The sequence below is a fragment of the Centruroides sculpturatus genome, unplaced genomic scaffold, assembly GCF_000671375.1.
Source record: "Centruroides sculpturatus isolate CEXI.00-Female unplaced genomic scaffold, Cexi_2.0 scaffold84, whole genome shotgun sequence".
In the NCBI taxonomy this organism is placed as follows: domain Eukaryota; kingdom Metazoa; phylum Arthropoda; class Arachnida; order Scorpiones; family Buthidae; genus Centruroides; species Centruroides sculpturatus.
In genome coordinates this window covers 827,980-849,647 of record NW_019384316.1, presented here as the reverse complement: position 1 = coordinate 849,647, position 21,668 = coordinate 827,980, and the positions used below count along the sequence as shown (strand labels likewise).

The 21,668-nt window shown below is 33.9% G+C and overlaps 4 protein-coding genes and 1 pseudogene across 4 annotated transcripts in view; 2 read left to right on the top strand and 3 right to left on the bottom strand.

Annotated features, from left to right (window-relative positions):
* Positions 1–10,961, top strand: part of LOC111623502 — a 13,702-nt gene extending 2,741 nt beyond the window's left edge. The window contains exons 2-3 of the mRNA XM_023366103.1: positions 8,354–9,496; positions 10,259–10,961. Coding sequence (XP_023221871.1) covers positions 9,275–9,496; positions 10,259–10,477 — 441 coding nt within the window. The 5' untranslated portion in view covers positions 8,354–9,274 and the 3' untranslated portion in view covers positions 10,478–10,961. The remainder of the gene's footprint in view (positions 1–8,353; positions 9,497–10,258) is intronic.
* Positions 4,824–6,895, top strand: LOC111623494 (sulfotransferase 1C3-like). Its single transcript, XM_023366092.1, has 2 exons — positions 4,824–5,882; positions 5,970–6,895. The coding sequence occupies exon 2, from the start codon at positions 5,972–5,974 to the stop codon at positions 6,866–6,868; it is 897 nt and encodes a 298-aa protein (XP_023221860.1). The 5' UTR covers positions 4,824–5,882; positions 5,970–5,971; the 3' UTR covers positions 6,869–6,895.
* A 323-nt stretch (positions 10,962–11,284) lies between the features above and the next one.
* On the bottom strand, positions 11,285–13,506 carry LOC111623360 (annotated as a pseudogene).
* A 2,050-nt stretch (positions 13,507–15,556) lies between these two features.
* Positions 15,557–18,152, bottom strand: LOC111623256 (probable glutamate receptor). Its single transcript, XM_023365783.1, has 7 exons — positions 18,143–18,152; positions 17,987–18,074; positions 17,750–17,908; positions 17,536–17,671; positions 17,235–17,464; positions 16,893–17,158; positions 15,557–16,818 (listed from the first exon to the last, which is right to left on the bottom strand). The coding sequence occupies exons 2-7, from the start codon at positions 18,008–18,010 to the stop codon at positions 16,572–16,574; spliced, it is 1,062 nt and encodes a 353-aa protein (XP_023221551.1). The 5' UTR covers positions 18,011–18,074; positions 18,143–18,152; the 3' UTR covers positions 15,557–16,571.
* On the bottom strand, positions 18,139–20,540 carry LOC111623352. Its single transcript, XM_023365903.1, has 6 exons — positions 20,443–20,540; positions 20,262–20,378; positions 20,020–20,192; positions 19,643–19,747; positions 19,262–19,441; positions 18,139–18,249 (listed from the first exon to the last, which is right to left on the bottom strand). The coding sequence occupies exons 1-6, from the start codon at positions 20,489–20,491 to the stop codon at positions 18,139–18,141; spliced, it is 735 nt and encodes a 244-aa protein (XP_023221671.1). The 5' UTR covers positions 20,492–20,540.
* Positions 20,541–21,668: the final 1,128 nt, after the last annotated feature.

Below are 21,668 nucleotides of genomic sequence, written 5' to 3'. Positions count from 1 at the left end.
GAATCGCTAGGAACAAACGAACATTACATTTTTATTTATATAGATAGATAGAAGATGATCTGCTTTAGTTCATTTTCACAGAAAAGCATAATGCCTCACAGAAAAGCAAACTTAGGGCGTCGTATTCGTAGCGCCATCTGTTGGACATAAAAGCCTTAACCATAGATTATATAATTTAATTTATATGAATGCTTAACAGAATAATATACAGCCTATATCCACTCTGAAGTTCCATTCTAAATATTGGTGAAAGAATTTTTGAAATCGGATGAGTAGTTTCGGAGATTACCCGCTGCAAACAAACTTACATACAAACATTACCTCTTTATAATATTAGTATAGATATGTGAGACCTGAAAGGCCCCTGGGTCTAAAATAGTAATTTTATTAATAATGTTAAATATTGACATAAAATATTATTTCATTTTTGATGAGAAAGTAACGTTTTCCAACGTGGGAAAGATAGATAACAGATGCTACTTCCTTTGAGGGAAGTTCGTACATCCTCTGTTTTTCCCTTATCCACTAAAAATCTCGCTCAGATGGGAACTATCTACCCCTCTTTGATTCCCCTTTCATCCGTTCACATGAAAGAGTTTCTGGCAGATGATTGGTCGTAAATCCTGAGATATAGGGAAAATTTGTCTGAAATCGACAGACCTGGAAGTGTCCCTCCATACATTTTTCCTCCTGATGACCAACGCCCTTAGACGAGTCACATAGAATAATTCCAGAGTTAGCACTTAGAAGTTATACTTGGATTTTGTGCACATATCGATCTCCCATGGAAAGAAGTAAATGAACTTTATCTCCAAAGTGTCCCTTGCCTACAGAGAAGAAGACGAACGACAACTAACCCAGGTTGTATGTTTTTATAACGACTTTTGTGAGCTCTCTCTCTCTCGATCGCGCCTCGGTTATAGTATTAGTCCATATATCTCTCGACGTGTATCTTAATTGTAGTAGTTATATCCTTCCTTCATTTAATATTTTTTATTAATTTTTATTTTCTTATATCTTATTAAATTTATTGTTGTTTGTTTATCAAACGAAATGACTCTTAATTTGTGTCTGTTAGGGAACTATTCTCACTGAATAGGCCGAGTAAGTGGTACCCTTTTGCAGGTGCCCCCGGCTGATCTCACAGATATTTTTCAATACAAACTAGATATTAATAAATGTATGTGAATTTTTTCGTAGGAATATAATAATACAGTAGAGCGTCGTTTATCCGAATCAATTGGGGACTGGGATTGTTCGGATAACCGATTATGTGCGAAAAAATACATTAACCTATCCCATCCTGAAATTTTTCTCCGTTGCGTGTCGCTTTGCGTTGAATTTTCGTCGATGTTAAGCCTAACGTAAACTTTTTAAAATACAGTAGAGCGTCATTTATCCGAAAGTCGGTTATCCGAAATAATTCCAGTCGGCAAATTTAAATTTTCGCTAGTGCTGTGGCGCTGCAATCTTTGGCTATATCTCGGGCTACTCCAATATTTTTTTTGTTAGTGTGTGTGTTTTAGCTGGCAGCACTGGCACATTTGTGTGGTGTTTTTTTGGGGATTGTGTGTCATGTTGAATCGAACGTTTTTGATACTAGATTAACTTCTAAAGTATAATTTTTTTTTGGTTTTATATTTTTCAATATATTTATTTCGTTTGTAAAAAATAAAGAAATAATTTTTAACGATACAATAGCCACGATTATTATTTTAAAAAGTTTACGTTAGACTTAACATCGACGAAAATTCAACGCGAAGCGACACGCAACGGATAAAAATTTCAACACGGGATAGGTAAATACATTTTTTCGTACGTAATTGGTTATCCGAAAAATAAGTTATCCGAACAACCCAGTCCCCAATTGATTCGGATAAACGACGCTCTACTGTAATTATAAAAATAACAAAAATAAAAGGCTAAATAAGAAGTTTAAGTACCTACAATTTATAGAAGTTAAGAAATGGAAAGATAGCCTCATATAAGGAACTGATATAAGGTTTTTTGGAATCTTTATAGACACTCTACAGGATGGACTGGATTTCAATGGTCCAAACCAATGGAATACGTTAGACATTATACCGAACTTAGATCATGTATGCAACAATATAAAATCATCAGAAAAAGAAGTAAATGAAATCAAAATGGAAATTAGTAATAAGTTTAAAAAAACACGTAAAAGATGTAAAAGGAAAGAAAAAAAATTACCGAAAAATCTTACGTCGAATATAAAGATAGAATTGAAAAATTAAGAACTTTTTTAAAAGAAAACGATATAGAAATTATAAAGGCAGACAAATCAAAAGAAGTCATTATAGTACATAAACAATGGACTCAAACAAAAAAATTTGAAATACAGTAGAGCATCGATTATCCGACTGAATTGGGGACTGGGGTTGGTCGGTTAATTGAAAAGTCGGATAACCGAAAAGTATGAAAAAATCCATTATTAGTGTAGTATATTATTATATCCCATGTAATTAGTATATTAGTATATCGCTATTAACCTACTTCGCGTTGAATTTTCATCGATATTAAGCCTAACAAAAATTTTTTAAAAATAATAATCGTCGCTATTGTATCGTTAAAAATTAGAAAATTAAGCCTCGTCTAAATACTGGCTCCCTTTCATGGTCGAGCCAGTGTTGCCAGCTAAAACACGTAAAAGTACTATTAATTAAAGTAGCCAAGACATAGCCAAATATTGTAGCGCCACATCACTAGCGGACATTTGAATTTGCCGACTAGAACGCGGTCGGTTAACCGAGGTGACGATTAATCGGGGATCGGATAATCGATGCTCTATTGTAGTTAATAGCGGAAAATTTGAAGAATTACCTGTAGATCCAAAAGATGTCATCTATGCGGAACTTAAGAAAAGAGTAAACAAACAGTTTAAAATGAAAAAAAGAAGAAAAACAATTTATATAGAAAATGAAAATGGTAAAACACCAAAGCTAAACATGCAATTGAAGACACACAAACCAGGTGAGCAAGTAAGACCTATTAACCTGGGAACTAATAGAGGACACGCTAAGAAAAATTGAAGCACGGGCAGAAGAAATAGACCTAATAGAATTCTCTTACAGGCGTAATTATTTCATCACAAACAGAAAATTGCATACACAAAAAGCAGGAATTAGCATGGGATCAGTTATAGGTCCGAAATTAGCAGAGCTTGTCATGATATACATAGACCAAGAAATCAATAATATCACAGGAATAAAATTTTACAAAAGATATGTAGACGACATAATTATTTTATACGACCAAACAATAGTAAGAATAGAGGAAATAGAACACGGGATAAATAAACTAAATAATTAAATTAAAGATGGAAAACGAAACCAACACAGAAACAAACTACCATGATATAGTAAAAATAAAAAACGAAGAAAAGAAATGCTAGAATTTAAATCAATTAAAGATAACATCTGTATTTACATACATATTATGTATGCCATATAATGTATACATTATGTGGCAGATTACTTTTCCGCTTTTTTCTTACTTTATAAACAAGCTTTAAATCACTCATTTAGTCGCAATCGCCACTCCATCGGGCACCGATTTCGGGGAAATTTGCCAACATATTATATTCAAAGCCCCTCTTTCTTAACTTCGTGTTGTGTTCACTTGACAAGCCCAGAGTAAAATTACACTCTACTGAGGGGTCCTTAGGCGCGAGGCCCAATTGGAAGCAATCGGCTTAAGGCCAGCCTTGTCATTATATAAAATTCCACCAAGAAAGCTATTTTATTTATTTTTCTATAAGTTGATTCTTAATTTTACATTTTATTCTGTTTAAGATACATTCTACATATCCAGAATCATTTTCCATTTTTGCGTTAGACACTGACCACTTAATTCAGGGCCGGCCATCGGGGGTGTGCGGCGGATGCTATGCACCGGGGCCCCGCGATTGAGGGGGGCCCCAAAATTATCGCGTTAAGAAATGAAAATAATACTGTGGCCGTCGGCCATATAAAATTATATGTATATTTGTATATAGTCGTAGTTTTAATGTTTATTTTATAATTTCTTCTATCTCTTTTTGTCTGTCTTATTTCTGGAACTTTCTGGTGACCGTTATTGTCTGGGTCAGATTCGTTCTAAGAATCAAAGAGAACTGTTATAACTGATCTGTTGTAACTTGATCTAAGTGTCAGGTCAAAGGTAGAAATTCCTACATACTTTTCGAATGTCTGAGTGAGTTCTTGTGTAGTCGTCACCCCAGGTCAGTTGTATCCGAGAGTGAATTAAATCTGATTTTTCTGATATTTCCCATAAGCAACAAACTTCAATTATTATTAGGTATGTAAATTTTGAAGAGAAAAGATTAATTATAAATGAGTCATTTATAGGGTTTATTGAAGCAACTGATGTGACTGGAGAAGGACTAGCAAAAAGTCTATTGAAAACATTAAGTGAGCTTGATTTAGATATGAATTGTACAGGGCAGGGATACGACAACGGTAGCAACATGAAAGAGAAATATAAAGGTGTACAATCTAGAATAATTGCTAATCCCTCATGCAATATATGTGTCTTGCCTATCACACTCTTTTAATTTATTAATTCGTGATTCCGCTTCCAGAAGAACATATTGTAAAAACTTTTTGGGGATATTGCAACGTTCATATTGCTTATTTTCTGCATCTACGAAGAGATGGGAAATTCTAAAAAAGCATTTAAACATTACTCTTAAACCATTATGTAAAACTCGTTGGGAAGCCAAAATAGATTCGGTTAAAGTAGGGTATACACAGTTTGAACAAACTTGTAATGCCCTAGAAGAATTTATTGATATAAAGTAACGATAATACAGCAGTATCCAAAGCTAAAAGTCTATTGGATTCAATACAAGAAATGCCATTTATTTTATGTTTAATAGTATGGTTTGCAATGTTGTGTAAAATTAACGCTATCAATATACTATTTCAAGCGAAAATAATTATTCTTGAGTCTACTTTTAATCTATACCTATATCTACGCTTAAATGCACTTGCTATATTAAGAATCGAAAAAAAAATTTGCAGAAAAAAATTGTAATTTTTCTGAAGTAGTTAATGTATTAGCAAAAACAAAATCACGCTTTAAATAAACACGCATTAGTAATATATGTTCGTGTTTGTAATTTTTTTTTACTTTACAAAAAATTTAGGCCCCAAATAGTTTCTTGCACCCGGGCCCCTTTATAGAGAAGGCCGGCCCTGCACTTAATCTGCACAGGCTGGTAAAGCCCGATCTCGGAGTCGTTCGGATGGCTAGGAGGGCAAATCGAGTGGTAAGTCGACAGGTTTCCTCGGATAGACAGGAGACATGTTTAACAAATAACAAAATATGTTTATTCTATAACTAAAGTAATTTACAGGAGTATACAAGTTACTGATTATTGCCTAGATGCGGAAATACAAATATATCTATAATCGCTCTAACTATTCGCCATGCCTCGTGAGAGAGTTTACAAAGGCTTTAGAGTGAGAGAGTTATATTGGCGGTCAATTATACCTTATGTTGGAGGACGGTATGCGACGATCATCCTGGACTATGGAAGCTGTCTGTCTGTCACAGGCTTATATCTTCTAACGGCTTCTCCTTGGACAGGATAGGGACGGGAGACACTTACGCCCTGTAAACCCTCTGGCCCACATATATAAACGCGATAAACGAATCCATAAGAAGGCAAAAGGTTATGCGCTACGTAATCAAATTCGTTTATCAATTTCATTAGATAACTTTCGACCAATGATGAGCTTGCACATTATCTAATCTTACGTTTATTTCTAAACTTCGTTAATGACGTCTACTTCTAATGTTTGACACTCAGTTAAACTTTCTATTGTGAACGTTGGATAAAACTGGCGTGTGAGAAAGCAGTAAGTACAATACTTCATATTAAATGTACTAAATAATTACTCAATTTTAATATTTGTTTAATATAATATGCTATAAATAACTTATAGTAATGGAGAAGATGAAAATATATAAGGAAGTGGGTGGAGTGCCTATGCCGCTGGATTATTCGGAAGAATCGTTTTTATCTGGAATGAATTATAAAGCGAAACTTGGAGATTTATTTCTCGTTAGTTATCCTAAATGTGGAACAACTTGGATGCATTATATAGTCACGTTAATCCTTCGTAAAGGTCAACCATCAGAGGATCCGTTAGATTTCATGTTAGGTTGTCCGTTTATAGAAATTGTGGGAGGAGAATACATAGAAACGGCAAAACCGAAAGCAATGAAAACACATTTACCATTTTCTGCTATTCCTTTTTCTCCAGAATCTAAATACATTTACATTACCAGAAATCCTAGAGATTGCTGCGTTTCTTATTATCATTTCGTGAAATTACTTTCATTTCCCCAGAAAGAATTAAGTTTTCAAGAATTTTTTGAGGCATTTCTCCAGGGTAATTTAAGAAGAGGAGATTATTTCGATCACCTTCTCGGATGGTACGAACATAAAAATGACAGCAACGTTCATTTTGTAACATACGAAGATCTCAAGAAAGATATTAAAGGAGAAATATTGAAAATAGCGAAATTCATGGGGGGAGAATACGAAAAAAGTATTTCGAATGATCCAACAATATTAGAAAATATTATTCATTACAGCAGTTTCGATTATATGAAAGAGAACAGCAAGAAGAACGTTGATGTGTTTTTTCAAAAAGACAAAACGTGGCTACAAAACAAGAATTTTCCTCCAGGGATGATGAAATTTGTACAAAATACAAATAAAACAGGAAAAGACACAAAAACCGGGACTCTGGTTAGAAAAGGAATTGTTGGCGATTGGAAAAATCACTTTAACGAAGAACAAATTCGGATAACCGATTATGTAGGAAAAACATATTAACCTATCCCATGTTGAAATTTTTCTCCGTTGCGTGTCCCTTCGCGTTGAATTTTCGTCGATGTTAAGCCTAATGTAAACTTTTTAAAATAATAATCGTGGCTATTGTATCGTTAAAAATTATTTCTTTATTTTTTACAAACGAAATAAATATATTGAAAAATATAAAAACAAAATAAATTACACTTTAGAAGTTGATCTAGTATCAAAAACGTTCGATTCATCACGACACACAGTCTTCAGAAAAATACCACACAAAAGTGCCAGTGCTGCCAGCGAAAACACACATCAACCAAAAAAAAAAAAAAAAAAAAATTGAAGTAGCCCAAGATATAGCCACAGATTGCAGCGCCACAGAACTAGCGAAAATTTAAATTTGCCGACTGGAAGTCTTTCGGATAACCGACTTTCGGATAAACGACGCTCTACTGTAGAATTTATCAAAGGTTAGGCTTTCATATCGCATCTGAAACAAAGACACGGTACATTCATTAATTAATAAACATTAAGCTTAAGAATGATTCTGGATTTTCCGATCGTTTTCCATTCTTTCGAAAGTAACGTGAGAATTCTCAATTTACATGTGGATACGCACGCTTTTATTGTGTACTATAAATTTGTAATTTTATTACGGATAAAGTTAAAATATTGCAACAATACCTTCCAAGAAGTTACAGCTAATTCCCTTTTACTCGACGAACCATCGTATCGTGTCGTGGAGAGTCGCCATTTTTGGAAACTGCTTCGTTGGCCCACGCCATGACCGCGGGAGGGGATGCATATCTTTAACGCTTCTTGCAATGGGCATGTCTTGTAAATGATTAAATTCCATCGTATTTAATACTTAGTGAGGTTTGTCAAATGATGCAATTAGCCGAACAAATACCAGTAAGCCCCCCTATAACACTGTTGATAATTCCGTTTTATATGAATTCCATTTTGTACGAGTCATTTAGAATTTACAAATATGTGAGCCGTTCACAGCCTGGCACACAAATTTGTAAAATCTAAGTGACTCGTAAAACATGGAATTCATATAAAACGGATCTATCAACAGTGTTATAGGGGGGTCTGCTGTATTAAAATGAAATTTGTTTCAAACAAAATTGTCATATTCATTTCTACTTTCCACAGAAAGTGAAATATTAATTAAAAACAGTTGTCAGTTGAGTAAATTATTAAAGATTCTGCACGCAAAAAGTGTACAAAAGTTCGGGAATGTCCCTGGCTTTCCACATCTGGTGTTGTCCATTTTTTTTTTTTTTTTAATCTATGTAACTCCGTTCTCGAGATTAACGGACAGACAGGCACCCAGACGGACGACGGGTGAAAATTTACGAGTTTGAATATTGCGGCTCAATTAATTATCGTGTCGGTCGCTTATGTTATTGCTTTAATAACGCGAATATAACGATGTTTCTCTAAGTTGACCATTTATTTTAATGTACTTAAGACGTATTTTACATAGCGATATTATTAATATTTCAGATAACCGAAAATGCGACTACAATTCCGAATGACAATAGTCGATTATTCGACTTGCGAAAACTTTAGATGGAATTTACAGAATTATCTTCCTTAAGGAGAATTATTTTAAATATAAAGAAAGATCCGCTTTACTCTTCCTACAAGTTAAATATCCCCCCGTTGCGGCAGAAGAGTTCTAACCTTCGAGTCTGTCCATAGAGAAGTACACGGAAAATCAACAGTCTTCATGTTACGTATTCAAGACGTAGAATTAGCTAAAGAAATAGTTAAACACGTGTAATAATACAATGCCTATTCACTATGGCTGCATACAAATGGCTACTGTAAAATACTTGCCATTACCCACTTATAACTTATACGCTATGCTTAATAGAAATTTCGTCTTGCAAGAACAAACTAGAGGACATTAAAACATTTTCTTTAATGGGATAAAACGAGAATGCCACGAAAATCCAATTTACTTAGAGAAAGCGTTGGAGCATATACTGTATTAGAATTGCAAGAACGTGGTGTACTCTGCCACTATCCGAGTGCAATCGAATCGATGTACCATTGGTACTGTCAGACAGAGCATCAAGTTTGTGTAAAAGATAACGAATACACAACGCCTTCTGATGCCATATTGATTCGGAGAGTAGTCTTGACTCAAACGACAACTTTGTTTTATCCTGCCGAATTGCAATTCAGTAACAGAATGTTGAGGAATTTTGATTCAGATTATGCACACCGACTATCCTTTCGAGACGAAGATGGCAGCAAATTACGGAGATGACGCATTATTGCAATTCGCAGTTACCGTACCTATGATTGAAGGAATAAAAATATGCTCAAGACATTACAAATTTTTGGCATGGTCAAATTCTCAAATCAAAAATCATAGTGTATGGATGTATGCGAAAATAATGCCAATACTATTCAAGCATGGATAGGGGATTTCTCGATAACCAAAAGCGTATCCAAGTACAGTACATGGCTCGTTTGGGACAGTGCTTTTCGCATACAGAAGACACAGTCGAGATTCCTTTAGAGCATCGTTACGTTATCACAGAGGATGATATCGAAGATGGTGTAAATCCTATTACGCAGAAACCTTACTGCTTTTCGAATGGAATTGGCAAAATGTCTAGACAATTAGCCGAGAACGTGAGTATTCACATTTATTATCTCAACTTATAATTATATATTTGTAATTTTGTATCTATTATAATTAGTTTTTAGATTTTGTTATATGTATTGACAAATAGACTGTTAATATCTCAACAACTGCTGCTTCCGTTTGTGTAAACGTGTATAATAATAATAATAAGACCAAAGCTAGATTAGCTTTAAATCCCAGCGAGGGAAGGAACACGTTCGGAGTTTTAGACGTGACGGCCACTCTCGAATACGGCCAAATATTTATTTATACAATACACGAAAGATATCGCGAGACAAAAAATTACTACAGAAACAGTAATTAAAACAGGTAGAAGTATCGTTTCGATAGATTAAGTATAATCGAAATTGTCATTGTAATTATATTATGATATTTCATAATATAATTTTATAATGGTTATATAGAATCCCTAGCAAGCGAGGAGAAGCCGCAAAAATATCCAGATTTTATGGAAAGAGGAACTGACAGACAAACATATCGTTCAAACCGTGCTTTGGGCGAATTATACAGAAATTGTGAAATATTTGAACGAAAAACTACATCCGTCGAACGGGAAACAATTGAATTACGGGCGAATAATTAAAAATAACCATAGATTGAAATGCTTAAAACAAAAACAATTATTTACGTTATGTAATACATTAATTACATCAAAATTATTCGTATGCCAATTAAAATAATTCTCGAAAGATTTATAAATCTAATAAAATTATATTACCAATTCTAACAATGATCATTGGATATTTCAGATTGATCCCGACTTAATTTATCCCGGTTGGAAAGAGTACGAAGAATCTGCACGAATTTCCAGACAAAACTATAACCATTTTCTTCAAGTTTTGATGCAGAGATATGGTGTATACAAACGGAAACTGAGCCAATTTCTGACGCATTTCGCAGACTTCGCGAAAGACATTCCCGAAGACACGATGCTTTCGATACCAAAAAGCTGGTCGTTCGGTCCGTAGAAACATTGCAGAAGCGATTTAGAAACGAATTTCATCAAGAATTGGGAATTTCAGCAGATACCGAAAAGATAGATCCCAGCATACTGGATGATACATTGAAGAAAGCATTGGTATGGTACGTTGTTACATACAATAGCATACAGATTAATTGGTCGCTGGATGAGCAGAAACGAAGAATTCGAGCCAGGAAACAATCTTTGGCTGTTAGAATACTTTCCCCGTATTTTACAGAATTATAATATAAGAGAAGCGGGTGATGCAGAATCAAATGTAAAGAAAGGCAGCATTGCTAATTTATGCTTGGACTTTTTAAAATATATCAGAAATAACTCTTCTCTTCCCAAAAATGTAGCTTGGATCTCTTCTTATGCCGAAGACACGTACAATGTTTTGGCCGCAACTGGCAATTCGTCCGTATTTTGCCAAACTAAACAGTACGACCAATCGAACGTACTAGTAGAATTACGACCCATTAACTTCCCGGAATTAGGAATAAAAAAATTGATACTTTGCGAAATATTTTATGTTCGTTGGTCGATTTAAAATCCTTAACTATTAGAAGTTCGGAAAGAAATTCTTTAGTGGTATCTGCAGTTGGTTCTTGGGAAGCCATTAAATATCTGGAAAACTTCTTTCGCATGGACACGGAAAGTTTACAGAAAAAACTTAATGAAGGAAAGAAAAGATTGAACAGACGTTAATCTTAGTTGAAATGAAATGAGAGAATTTCCTATGCAAAATGTAATGGCATAATTTAATGGGTATTCTATCGCCCAATGGACAATATTGCTTTGTTTTAAAATAATCGATATTTAATAAGGACCACATAATTGTTTACATATGTAGAAAAACTGTACAAATTTTGTTTCAATCATAATATTCTTCTTCTCCTCTGTGTTTCTCGAGTAATTGAGCAGCACTTAAATGCACTTCGTCTTCCTCCTCTTCTAAATCTGATTCTTCTAATTCGTCTTCTTTTAAAACAATTTTATCATCATTAATAATTTCAATGTCTGGAGTTTCTTTTGATTTTGTTTCTTCAATTGCCTTTTTCTCCGTTTCTCTTTTGAAAATTTTTTGTATGTGCTCATCATCATCATCATCATCATCATCATCAATTGGTAAAGATGTTCGTTTATGGCTTTGTTCAAAAATAGAAGACATGACATTTTTAATACTTTTTCAACTATTTTAGGTCTTTGTTTGGAATGTTTTGTTACAGGTTTCTCATGTTTCATTTGGTCTTGTATCTTTAGTGTAAAGATTTTCAAGTACTTCGTAATTTATCTTCCGAGATAACTTTTTCTCTCTTATCATCGTCACCGAGCAATAAATAACGGACTCCAAAGAACGGTCGTTACGATACAGACAAACGAAAGGATTAACTTAATTAAATTATACTAATAGCGGGCCCAAAATTTAGAGTAAGATATACCGGTAAGAGTAATAGAATTATACAGAGTGAAGGGTTCAAAGGGATGACTGGCGATGAAATAAAAAAAAAACCTCAGATTGTTCCGTCGTATGGGTCTTCCTTCCAGCTCTCTCCCGAAAAAAATATATTCTTTGTTCTGTTCGAATCTCCCTCCGTCCTCTGCCAATCAGGTGTCACCCCTTTTGTTTTATAACAGATCAGACCACATGGGTCAACCAACTACACTGTGATTAGGGAAACAAAAGCCGGAAGTACAGTTTTACCGCAGGAAGATGGTAGAGACAAAGCTTAATGACAAAGCTTAATAAAGTCACATCATACTTTCCATCACATCGTGAGCATTATTTGCTTTTATGCGTTTTCTTGAAAACCTTCGGCTCTTTTTCTGCTCTTTATTGCTTCTCTTTCTTCTTTTTCTTTTTGTTCTTGAAGGTAATCTGCATTCAGTTCAGTCCATAATCTAGTTTTCAGTAAAACCTCCTCTTCTGTCATAACATATGAATCAATCTCTTCCTCATCTAAATCCACAGTGTCCAATTCACCATCATTGCTTTCTTCATCTTCTACAGGCTTTTTTCGCATACATTCTTCTATACTTTCCTTGAAACTTAGGCTAGCAGCTGTCGGATGAACTGGAATATAATTTGATTCACTTACAACTTCTTTGCCACTAGTAATATCCTGTCCAACAACATCTTGAATGGATTCAATAGTTTCTTCCATCTCGTAAACTGCTCGGTAATGTCATTCTCAGATAAATTTTGTTCCTCTTGTGGAGTAAACTGGCCATACACGAGTAGGCTGAAAAGTAATGCACACATGCTTGTAGAACACGAACAAAAACAAATAGCAAGATCGGGCCTACCCTCGAAATTTCTTCTTCTTATCCTCTAAAGCTTTTTCAATCAACACTTGAAATTCAGTTATTTTATTTGTAACTTCTAAACCACTTTCTTCAAATTGTTGGAGTTTTTGCTTTCTTTTTCTTCTTTAAAAGAAGGAGGATCTCGTTCTTCTTCCAAATCAATATTCATAAACTCATCAAATGTCAACTGACTTGTGGGTGTATCACCAAATTCTGTTAGCCTCTTTCTTACATTAGCTTCACAAATTTTAATCATATATTTAATTGTTCTATTAAAATCATGCAATCTAGCAGCAACTAACAGAGTAGCACCACATAAACCCGACGCTCGTCTTCCGGTATTCATCAAATCTCTTTTCATCCGCTGTACAAGTCTCATTGCAGTTGTACTCACGGCATGTGTTTTATTTCCAAATTCTAACTGATGTGCAAAACGAGGTACTGTACATATAGACAAGGATCTAATTCAGGAAATTTAAGGCATAGGACACTGACATAAACATTTACCTGTAAAACATCACTTAAATCCAATTGATGCATTGATCATTCTTAAGGTTAGCTAAGTATATGCTGGCCGCCTCTAGCCATCTGATATGGTGTACGTGTCGTGTGGTGCGGATAATTCTTGCTTTCTTAAATTCGGGGTCTATATCCGGATCGGACGCATATACCGCTAGGACCGTCGTGCTCCTTTGTTTCTGAATATCAGCAGCGTGTTCTTTGAGTCTAACCTCTAAGGATCGTTTGGTGGAGCCCGCATACAGAAGGTTTCTATCACATCTGCGATCTATAATCGGTATGCTGTAGACCCCTGACAGCTTATCCTTATCCGGTTGATCTTTTCCATTGGTTAGGATGTTGAAGATCGAAGCGCACCTTCTGTAGGCTATACGTATGTTGTTCTTTTTAGCTATTTCTCCATATAGCCGTCAAATATATGGATTATAATTGACTGGAATGATCTTATCCATATCTTGTCGTTCTACTCTTTGCGGAAGGTCTTCAGTTGCGTTTTGATATTCATGCAATAACTTGCGTACGAGCTTGCCGTATCCGTGTTCAACGGCTATTCGTTGTATAAGTCTTAGCTCTGATTGTAGGGCTCGCTCGGTAGAAGAGTGTGTGTGTGTGCTCTCTTAATTAGGGCCTTAAATGGTGCCACTTTATATTGAGGTGGGTCACATGACCCTACTGGTATGTATAAGCCTTTTGTTCCTAACTTACGGTACACCGCCGTGTGAATTACCGACTCTTCTACCTTGATGTCAATATCTAGGAAGTGTATATTCGTCTGGTGCGCTTGTTCTATTTCTATGGTTAATCCATACGTGTTATTATTCATTGTGTCGACGAAAGCCTTGATGTCTGGTATTTCTTTCCACAATATGATAATATCGTCAACATATCTCTTGACGATGAGAATTTTTTCGTCTAGCTAATACCATTTTGTAAATATTATAAGCAAGATGTATACATTGTTGATTTAGTCGAAGTTGCTCAGATAACTGGGTAATTCTTCTCCTGGTATTTGTGATTCTTTTCCTCTGCTCAATCCGGGTGTTTCACCTCCTGAAGTATCGTGTTGTCCTATTGCCCTTGCTCCTCCATGACTATTTTCTTCAAGCACTGATCCACAGTGTGGATCAGTGCTTGAAGAAAATAGCTTGGAGATCACATGAAGATATATACTATACTTATCTTCAAGCACTGATCCACAATGTGGATCAGTGCTTGAAGATAAGTATAGTATATATCTTCATGTGATCTCCAAGCTATTTTCTTCAAGCACTGATCCACACTGTGGATCAGTGCTTGAAGAAACAATGTGGATCAGTGCTTGAAGATAAGTATAGTATATATCTTCATGTGAGATCTTCCATTACTCATAACTGCGTTAATATAAAGATGAATGTAATTCCAGAATGTATTAGTCTGGAATTGCTATTTATGTTAAGGTGGTCTCGATAGATGCTTGTGTTTATACTGTATGGATGGATGTAGGCTGATGAGGAGTTTTTGTGCCCGAAATGCATTCTACTAAAAATTTGATTGTGCTTAATTAAAATCTAATTTTTGTAAAAATTTAGACTATTTTGCTCCAGTCAGTCCCTGATGTGATAAGCCCTCAAATTTATTATAGACACATTTATTAGGCTAATTAATTTAATCTTAATAATAAGTTGTTAGAGACTTGCCACGAATTCCTTGGGACAGTCATTAACAAGTTGGCGAGACTTAGCAAATTCTTCAGCAGGTTCGCTGATTTAATTGAGTGTTTGTATATTGTCTGTTCATTTATCCTATTGTTAATTTTTATACTTAGAATCAATACTAAGTTTCAATTCTTATCTGGGTTTGAATTCGTATAAAACACGCATATCATTCAAAAATAATGAAATATCTACGTGATGTAAGGATCTTTAAAACGTAAAATAATTCAGAGATTTAATTATTTTACCCTTCTACGGGCCATATTTATTCCAATTTAGGAATCTCCACAGATAAAATACATTTTTATTGGCATATAATGTACACAAAATTAATATTTATTCTTTCAAAATTTACCAATAGAAATTATGGAAAGAAATTCAAATACAGTAGACCCCCCACAACACTGTTGATAATTCCGTTTTATATGAATTCCGTGTTGTACGAGTCACTTAGATTTTACAAATACGTGAGCCGTTCACAGCCCGGCACACGTATTTGTAAAATCTAAGTGACTCGTACAACACGGAATTCATATAAAACGGAATTATCAACAGTGTTATAGGGGGTCTACTGTATTCTAAATAAACATTATTATTTTCAATATAAAATAGTGAAATATGATTATACTCAAACATCCTTTCTATTTTTTTTACTATAAAACTGGTGAGGTTAAATAAATTGTATGCTAAAATACAAATTTTAAGAGATTTTCTTGACCTTTCAGCAACTTTTACCACGAAGAGTGTTACTTTATAAGAGATTAAGTACATTTTCTCTTGCACAAAAAGCCTTAAATTGAACAATTTAACATTACAATCTGCTCTAACTGCACTTAGGAATAAATAAATAAACCTTACACACACCATTAAAATGCAGTCTATTTTATTATAGCATCTAACGTTTTCGGTCAATTAATTAAGGTTGTTCATTCCGTACGTTCCCTTTGTTCTTTGTACAGGAGAGATCCACAAGATAAGTAAATAGAATTGGATGTATTGTGCACATTTCCCTCATAGTATTTACTTGTTTTCAATATGGTTTCATCATATGCAGGCGTATCAAAATCGATGGTTAGTCAGCTGTTTCTTCTCCTTGTCAATCTTTATTCAAAGAAAGATTCACTGCTCTTTGGTACCTTGCCAAATTTCGTTTCTTTATCTTCACTCCATACTAATTGGGTTTTACAATTATGCAATACTAATTGACTTTCAATAGGCGGTATTGATTGTATACAAACAATTAAAGAATTTACAGCTATAAAACTTTATCCTTTATCAATAAACATTAATAAAGCATTAGAACGGTTATATCTTAAAACGGGTTCTCAATACCCCCCCTTTTCCAGTCAGGTAAGGGTCATGAATCCCCTTCTCGGCATGATGTTTTGAAATAACATGTAATATTTTATTGTGTGCTTCTTTCTTAATACAGTAGTTAACAATACAATAGGGCAACATTTAAAATATAGGAAAATTAAAGTTGATTTTTAAATAAAAGTGTATTTTATGTAATGGTCACTACACATACATGCAAGACTACTTAATAATGTATTTAACCAAGATCTAAAATATTTAGTTTTTGATTTAGAAAGAATTCTGAAATCTAGAATTATTGCACAGGCGATTCATAAATATCTCTATTAAGAATATAATAAAAGAAATTAATAATCCAATTCCTAAAAGAGCCAAAGCACCCCTCAAATCTTCTAATGTCATGGCTTCCATTCGACGATCGTTATTAACGGTGCTTTTGTATTCCAGGATTCGTTTCGCATTAATTAAGTCTTCGTTCCATTTTTGTATTAAACCGCCCGCCATAATTCGAAGAATCCTAAAAACAATGTAATTAAAATTAAACAATATATAACTTAACAAGAGTTGAGTAATTAGTATAAGAATTCGTACGGTAATCTGAAGATTTTCTTCAATGGAGAACCTTTTGGCATGGCGATAGCATAGCAGGTAACAAACAAATGATCTTCAGAGAACAAGAACTGGTCTTCCATTCTTGCAGCAATGGGTTCTAATGGTCCTCTTGGAAATATCAAAGCGTATTGATGAATATACACTCGTTTCATACCTTCTTCCACGTTTTTAGTTATTGTACCTTCTGGATCAATTGATATATACTTTCCCAGAATATAAAATTCCTTTTTCTCTTTAGTAGCCATCTGTAAAGGTTTTTTTTTGAACTATTAAACATTTTATCCGTTGTCGGATCGCAATCTTAGTTTATCTTTTTATTACCAAAATATTATTAAGAATGGATGTTCCATCAATGGTTCCAGCTTTAATTTCTCCATTTTCAACAGCATTTAATAATTCTTTAACAGTGTCAATACCATCTCTAATTAGTGGAACATTAAGATAAGATATTAGTGTTCCACTGTAACCAGTCATGACAATCATGCAACATATCCACCACGAAGCTACCATAATTCTTATTCTGTCAGAATATGGAATAAATAGCGTGCCTCCTAAATGAAATTAAAATAAATACAATTTTTTAAAGCAATTATTTAAAAAAAAAAAAATGGTATGTTATTACCTTGAAAACTCATTGCCCCATAAAGATACCATATGGCATCAAGCAAAGACCATCCTCTTAAAGGTGATTCGTATAAACTGACGAAGTATATAGCAATAGACATAACTATTATAGTGAAAACTGAAGCTAGATAAACCTTTTTCAAACAATAGTATATATGTATTTAGTAACGGATTTTTTTTTTTCAATTTTTAAATCTTATATATGAACTTACTTCAAATTTAAGAGGTTGCAAAAGAACTATCGATGTAGATACTTCTTTAGGATATTTCACAACGAAACAAACAGGATCAAAAAAATAAGGATAAGTAAAATCTATATCCTGTTCTCTTTCAGCTGTAATGCTAAGATCAGTCATTGCAACATCTGCTTTCTATGGAAAAGTTTTTACGCGTAATGTGTAATATATAAAATTTGTATGTCAATGAATTAATTATCGAGATGATTTTACCTGCTGATGCACCATTCCTATCATTCCGCTCCAACTGTTATTGTTTTTTCTACCCCACTGACGATCTGGTGTTAATATAACTTCGTAACTATGAAAGATATAATAAATATTACAATAACTTTAATGGAAAAAAATCATAATACACAAAATACTTACTTAAATTTAAATCGCTGTGAAAGTGCATGAAACATTTGAAAATCAATTCCACTAAAATTTTCTTTATTCATGAAAAAGTTTTCCGTTTTAGAAAAAAATGGATACACCTATTGAAAAATATATATTTATGAGACTATCGATAAGAACTATCCTAAGATTATAATGGGATAAGGCAATGTTGATCTGCCAAGGATGACAGAACCTTTCAGGAGGACTTTCTATAAGAAAGTGGCCTATATTTATGAAGAAAACCCGAAAAACTCCATGTGGCCAATCCATTGGTAAAGCGCAAACCCACGATTTCAGTGGTTTTATCTATTGGGCCACTGGTGGCTCCAAGCCTAAAAATACTATATCGGACCCCATCCAAATCACCGGCCGCACCACTATGAGCCTGGATGTAATGGACTTGTAAAAAAAGTTCCTTTGTGCCCACAGGGATGAAAGAGCTTTAAAAAAAGCCTAAGAACAGTTCTAATGTACTTATATTTCTGTTATAAATATTATGACGCCTAATATATACTATTTGGCGTCTGTGTACTGATGGTAAAACAGAGAAAAGATATTTTTAAAGTCAAAATGGAGGGATTTGTTCTCTATCCAGTCCAAATGAAGGACATGTTTCCACTTTGAAAGACATATCATCCTTTTAGATACCATACAGTAATCCTGGAGGCATGCCTCCCCAGTGAGCACGAAGAAGTGATCAGTATTGTTATTTTCGAGTATAACTCAGGCACGTACTCGATACTCTACCCACTAGTTTCAATACAATATAGCATTAAAACATTTGCAAACTTCCGTATTTATTTCATTAACATTATTAAATATTTACCGTAAAATAACGTTAAATAATACCTCTGTATAACGTACAATAAACGTTATACAGAGCAGTTACAACTGTGGATTCGGTTTGATCAACGTGGTGACCACGTAAAGTTTTTCGTATTTTCTTCACGTGTATATAACACCTAATTAGGGACCAATTTCCCTTAGAAAGTCGTCCCGAAAGGCATTCCCCCTTGGCATATGGCCTATTAATTATCCCATCAATCCAATCTGCAATAATATTTTAAATGATTTTATAAACAGTAAAGTAAAAATCTATGAAAAACTTACATTTAATGTTGCAGCGGTTAATGTTTGACCCATTAAAAAACTTCCATTAGTAGAATCCATCAGACCTACAACAGAATTTGAATCCATTCCTTTGGTATAAGACCATTCGGCTAATAAATATAATCGGTTGCAGTTTCTATTCATAATTACGGGTCCTTTAATGAAGTAAACATCAGAAAACTATAAAGAATAAAAAGAATTAGCTTTATTTTTAATATTTTATTAGAGAGGTTGAGGCAGAAGTTTTCGTCTTTAAAACGTGAACGTCGAACGTCGAGCGCCGCTTACAAGATACCGGCGCTCGACGTTCGACGTTCACGTTTTAAAGATGAAAACTTCTGCCTCAACTTCTCTATTATTTATATAAAAACATAAACTTACATTATTTACAGAGATTTTTCCCACTTTGCAATTGTATTGTGAATAATCTTCAGTGTGAAACAGTAACCAACGTATCATAGGAAGTGCAATAATTGAGCTTTTTATCTAGATATGATGACAAATTCTTGATAAATAATATAAAATACTTACAGTCGAACCCCCCCATAACACTGTTGATAATTCCGTTTTATATGAATTCCATGTTGTACGAGTCACTTAGATTTTACAAATACGTGAGCCGTTCACAGCCTGGCACACGTATTTGTAAAATCTAAGTGACTCATACAACATGGAATTCATATAAAACGGAATTATCAACAGTGTTATAGGGGGGTTGACTATACTTTGTAATGATTAAAATTTTACAAAATTTTTACCATAGGAATGAACGATAATGGACAATGGAATAGCATAATGTAGATAGGGGTAGCAGGCTTATTCATAGTCAACAAACTAGAAGATAGTCGATGAATTTTCTCACCGTCTTGTAATGCGAAATACATTATGGTCATGTTCTTGTCGTGTAAATTGTTAATGGCATCGTATAAAACTAAAATATGATGCCATGTTATTACTATTTATTATAATAGTGTAATTATCATCTGATATAATAACTTACCGCAGTTCTTTTCGAATACATAAATGACTTCTACATCTTTAAGTAAATACAGCTTGATATCATATAAAAATTCCGATAAATGATTAAGAGATTTCCAAAAATCGCATTCGCAACCCTCTAAATAAAAATAGAATTGGTTTAATAAATAAAGGTTTTCGTAAATGAGCTCACACAGACTTACCTGTTGAGTAGAAGAGATATGCTAGACAAATCGAGATGATAAATGACATTGTTAAGCATGCAATGTTCTCGATTGGTGTGTTTACATCGATGTATCCAGTATTATATGAGCTCCACACACAATTTCGTGCTGCTAGTTGTAAATTTTAACTATAGATTCAAATAATAGGAAGTCAAAACTTTCGACATGTTTACTATTAAACATCTAAATAATAAAAAATAAAAAAACAAGGCGGTTAAGGCGTTAGCTTACCGCTCTAGAGACCCGAAAAATTTTTCATGGCGGATATGTCGGGCCCCAATTGTGGGCTTGGATTAACCAGCAATGGATATGACATAAAGGCCTTCTCAGTGCCCACAGGGAGGAAGAGATATAGTATTTATTTATTTAGTATTTTACAAATTATATTGCAAAACAACGTGTTTGTAATGAAAATCATTAAATGTATGACACCAATATTTTTAGTCACGCACGTTCCAAAAATTCCTATTGTCACTTCGTTCGATCGATAATTTACAGTACTATAAAATTTCTATCGTTTAAAGCCATATAATTAGGATTATAAATAATTATCACTAGTCAAGAAAAGACTATAATAATAAAGATAAAAGATAAATAAGTGGTTTATTTCTTGTGTATTTTGTATAAAAAAATTATAAGGGCTGGCCACAAATGGGTGAATATGAAGTCAAGGGGGTATGGATGTTTACAAAAACATTACATAATGCTAGGGTCTTTGGTAACAGAATGATTATTTTTTCTGACGTGTTACATAGAGAACCGTACTGTCTATATCCCTGCTTTCTACATTATACACGTAATTAATAAAATAATGTAACGTTCAGTATCCGTGATGTGAATTATTCTTTAAAGGGGATAGATCGAGGATGTTCGCTAAGTATTTTTGGGAGTGGATATGTGCAGCAGCTTTACAGAGCGTTACAAGAGAGGAACGGAAATTTGTTTTAAAAATATGTATAATAACGAATTTAAAGCGTACAGGATGTATTAAATGTTATAATGTATAAGTATGAATAAAATATTATTATGTATGTTGAATACAGTAGACTCCCCATAACACTTGATAATTCCGTGTTATACGAATTCCATGTTGTACGAGTCACTTAGATTTTACAAATACGTGAGCCGTTCACAGCCCGGCACACGTATTTGTAAAATCTAACTGGCTCGTACAACATGGAATTCATATAACAAGGAATTATCTA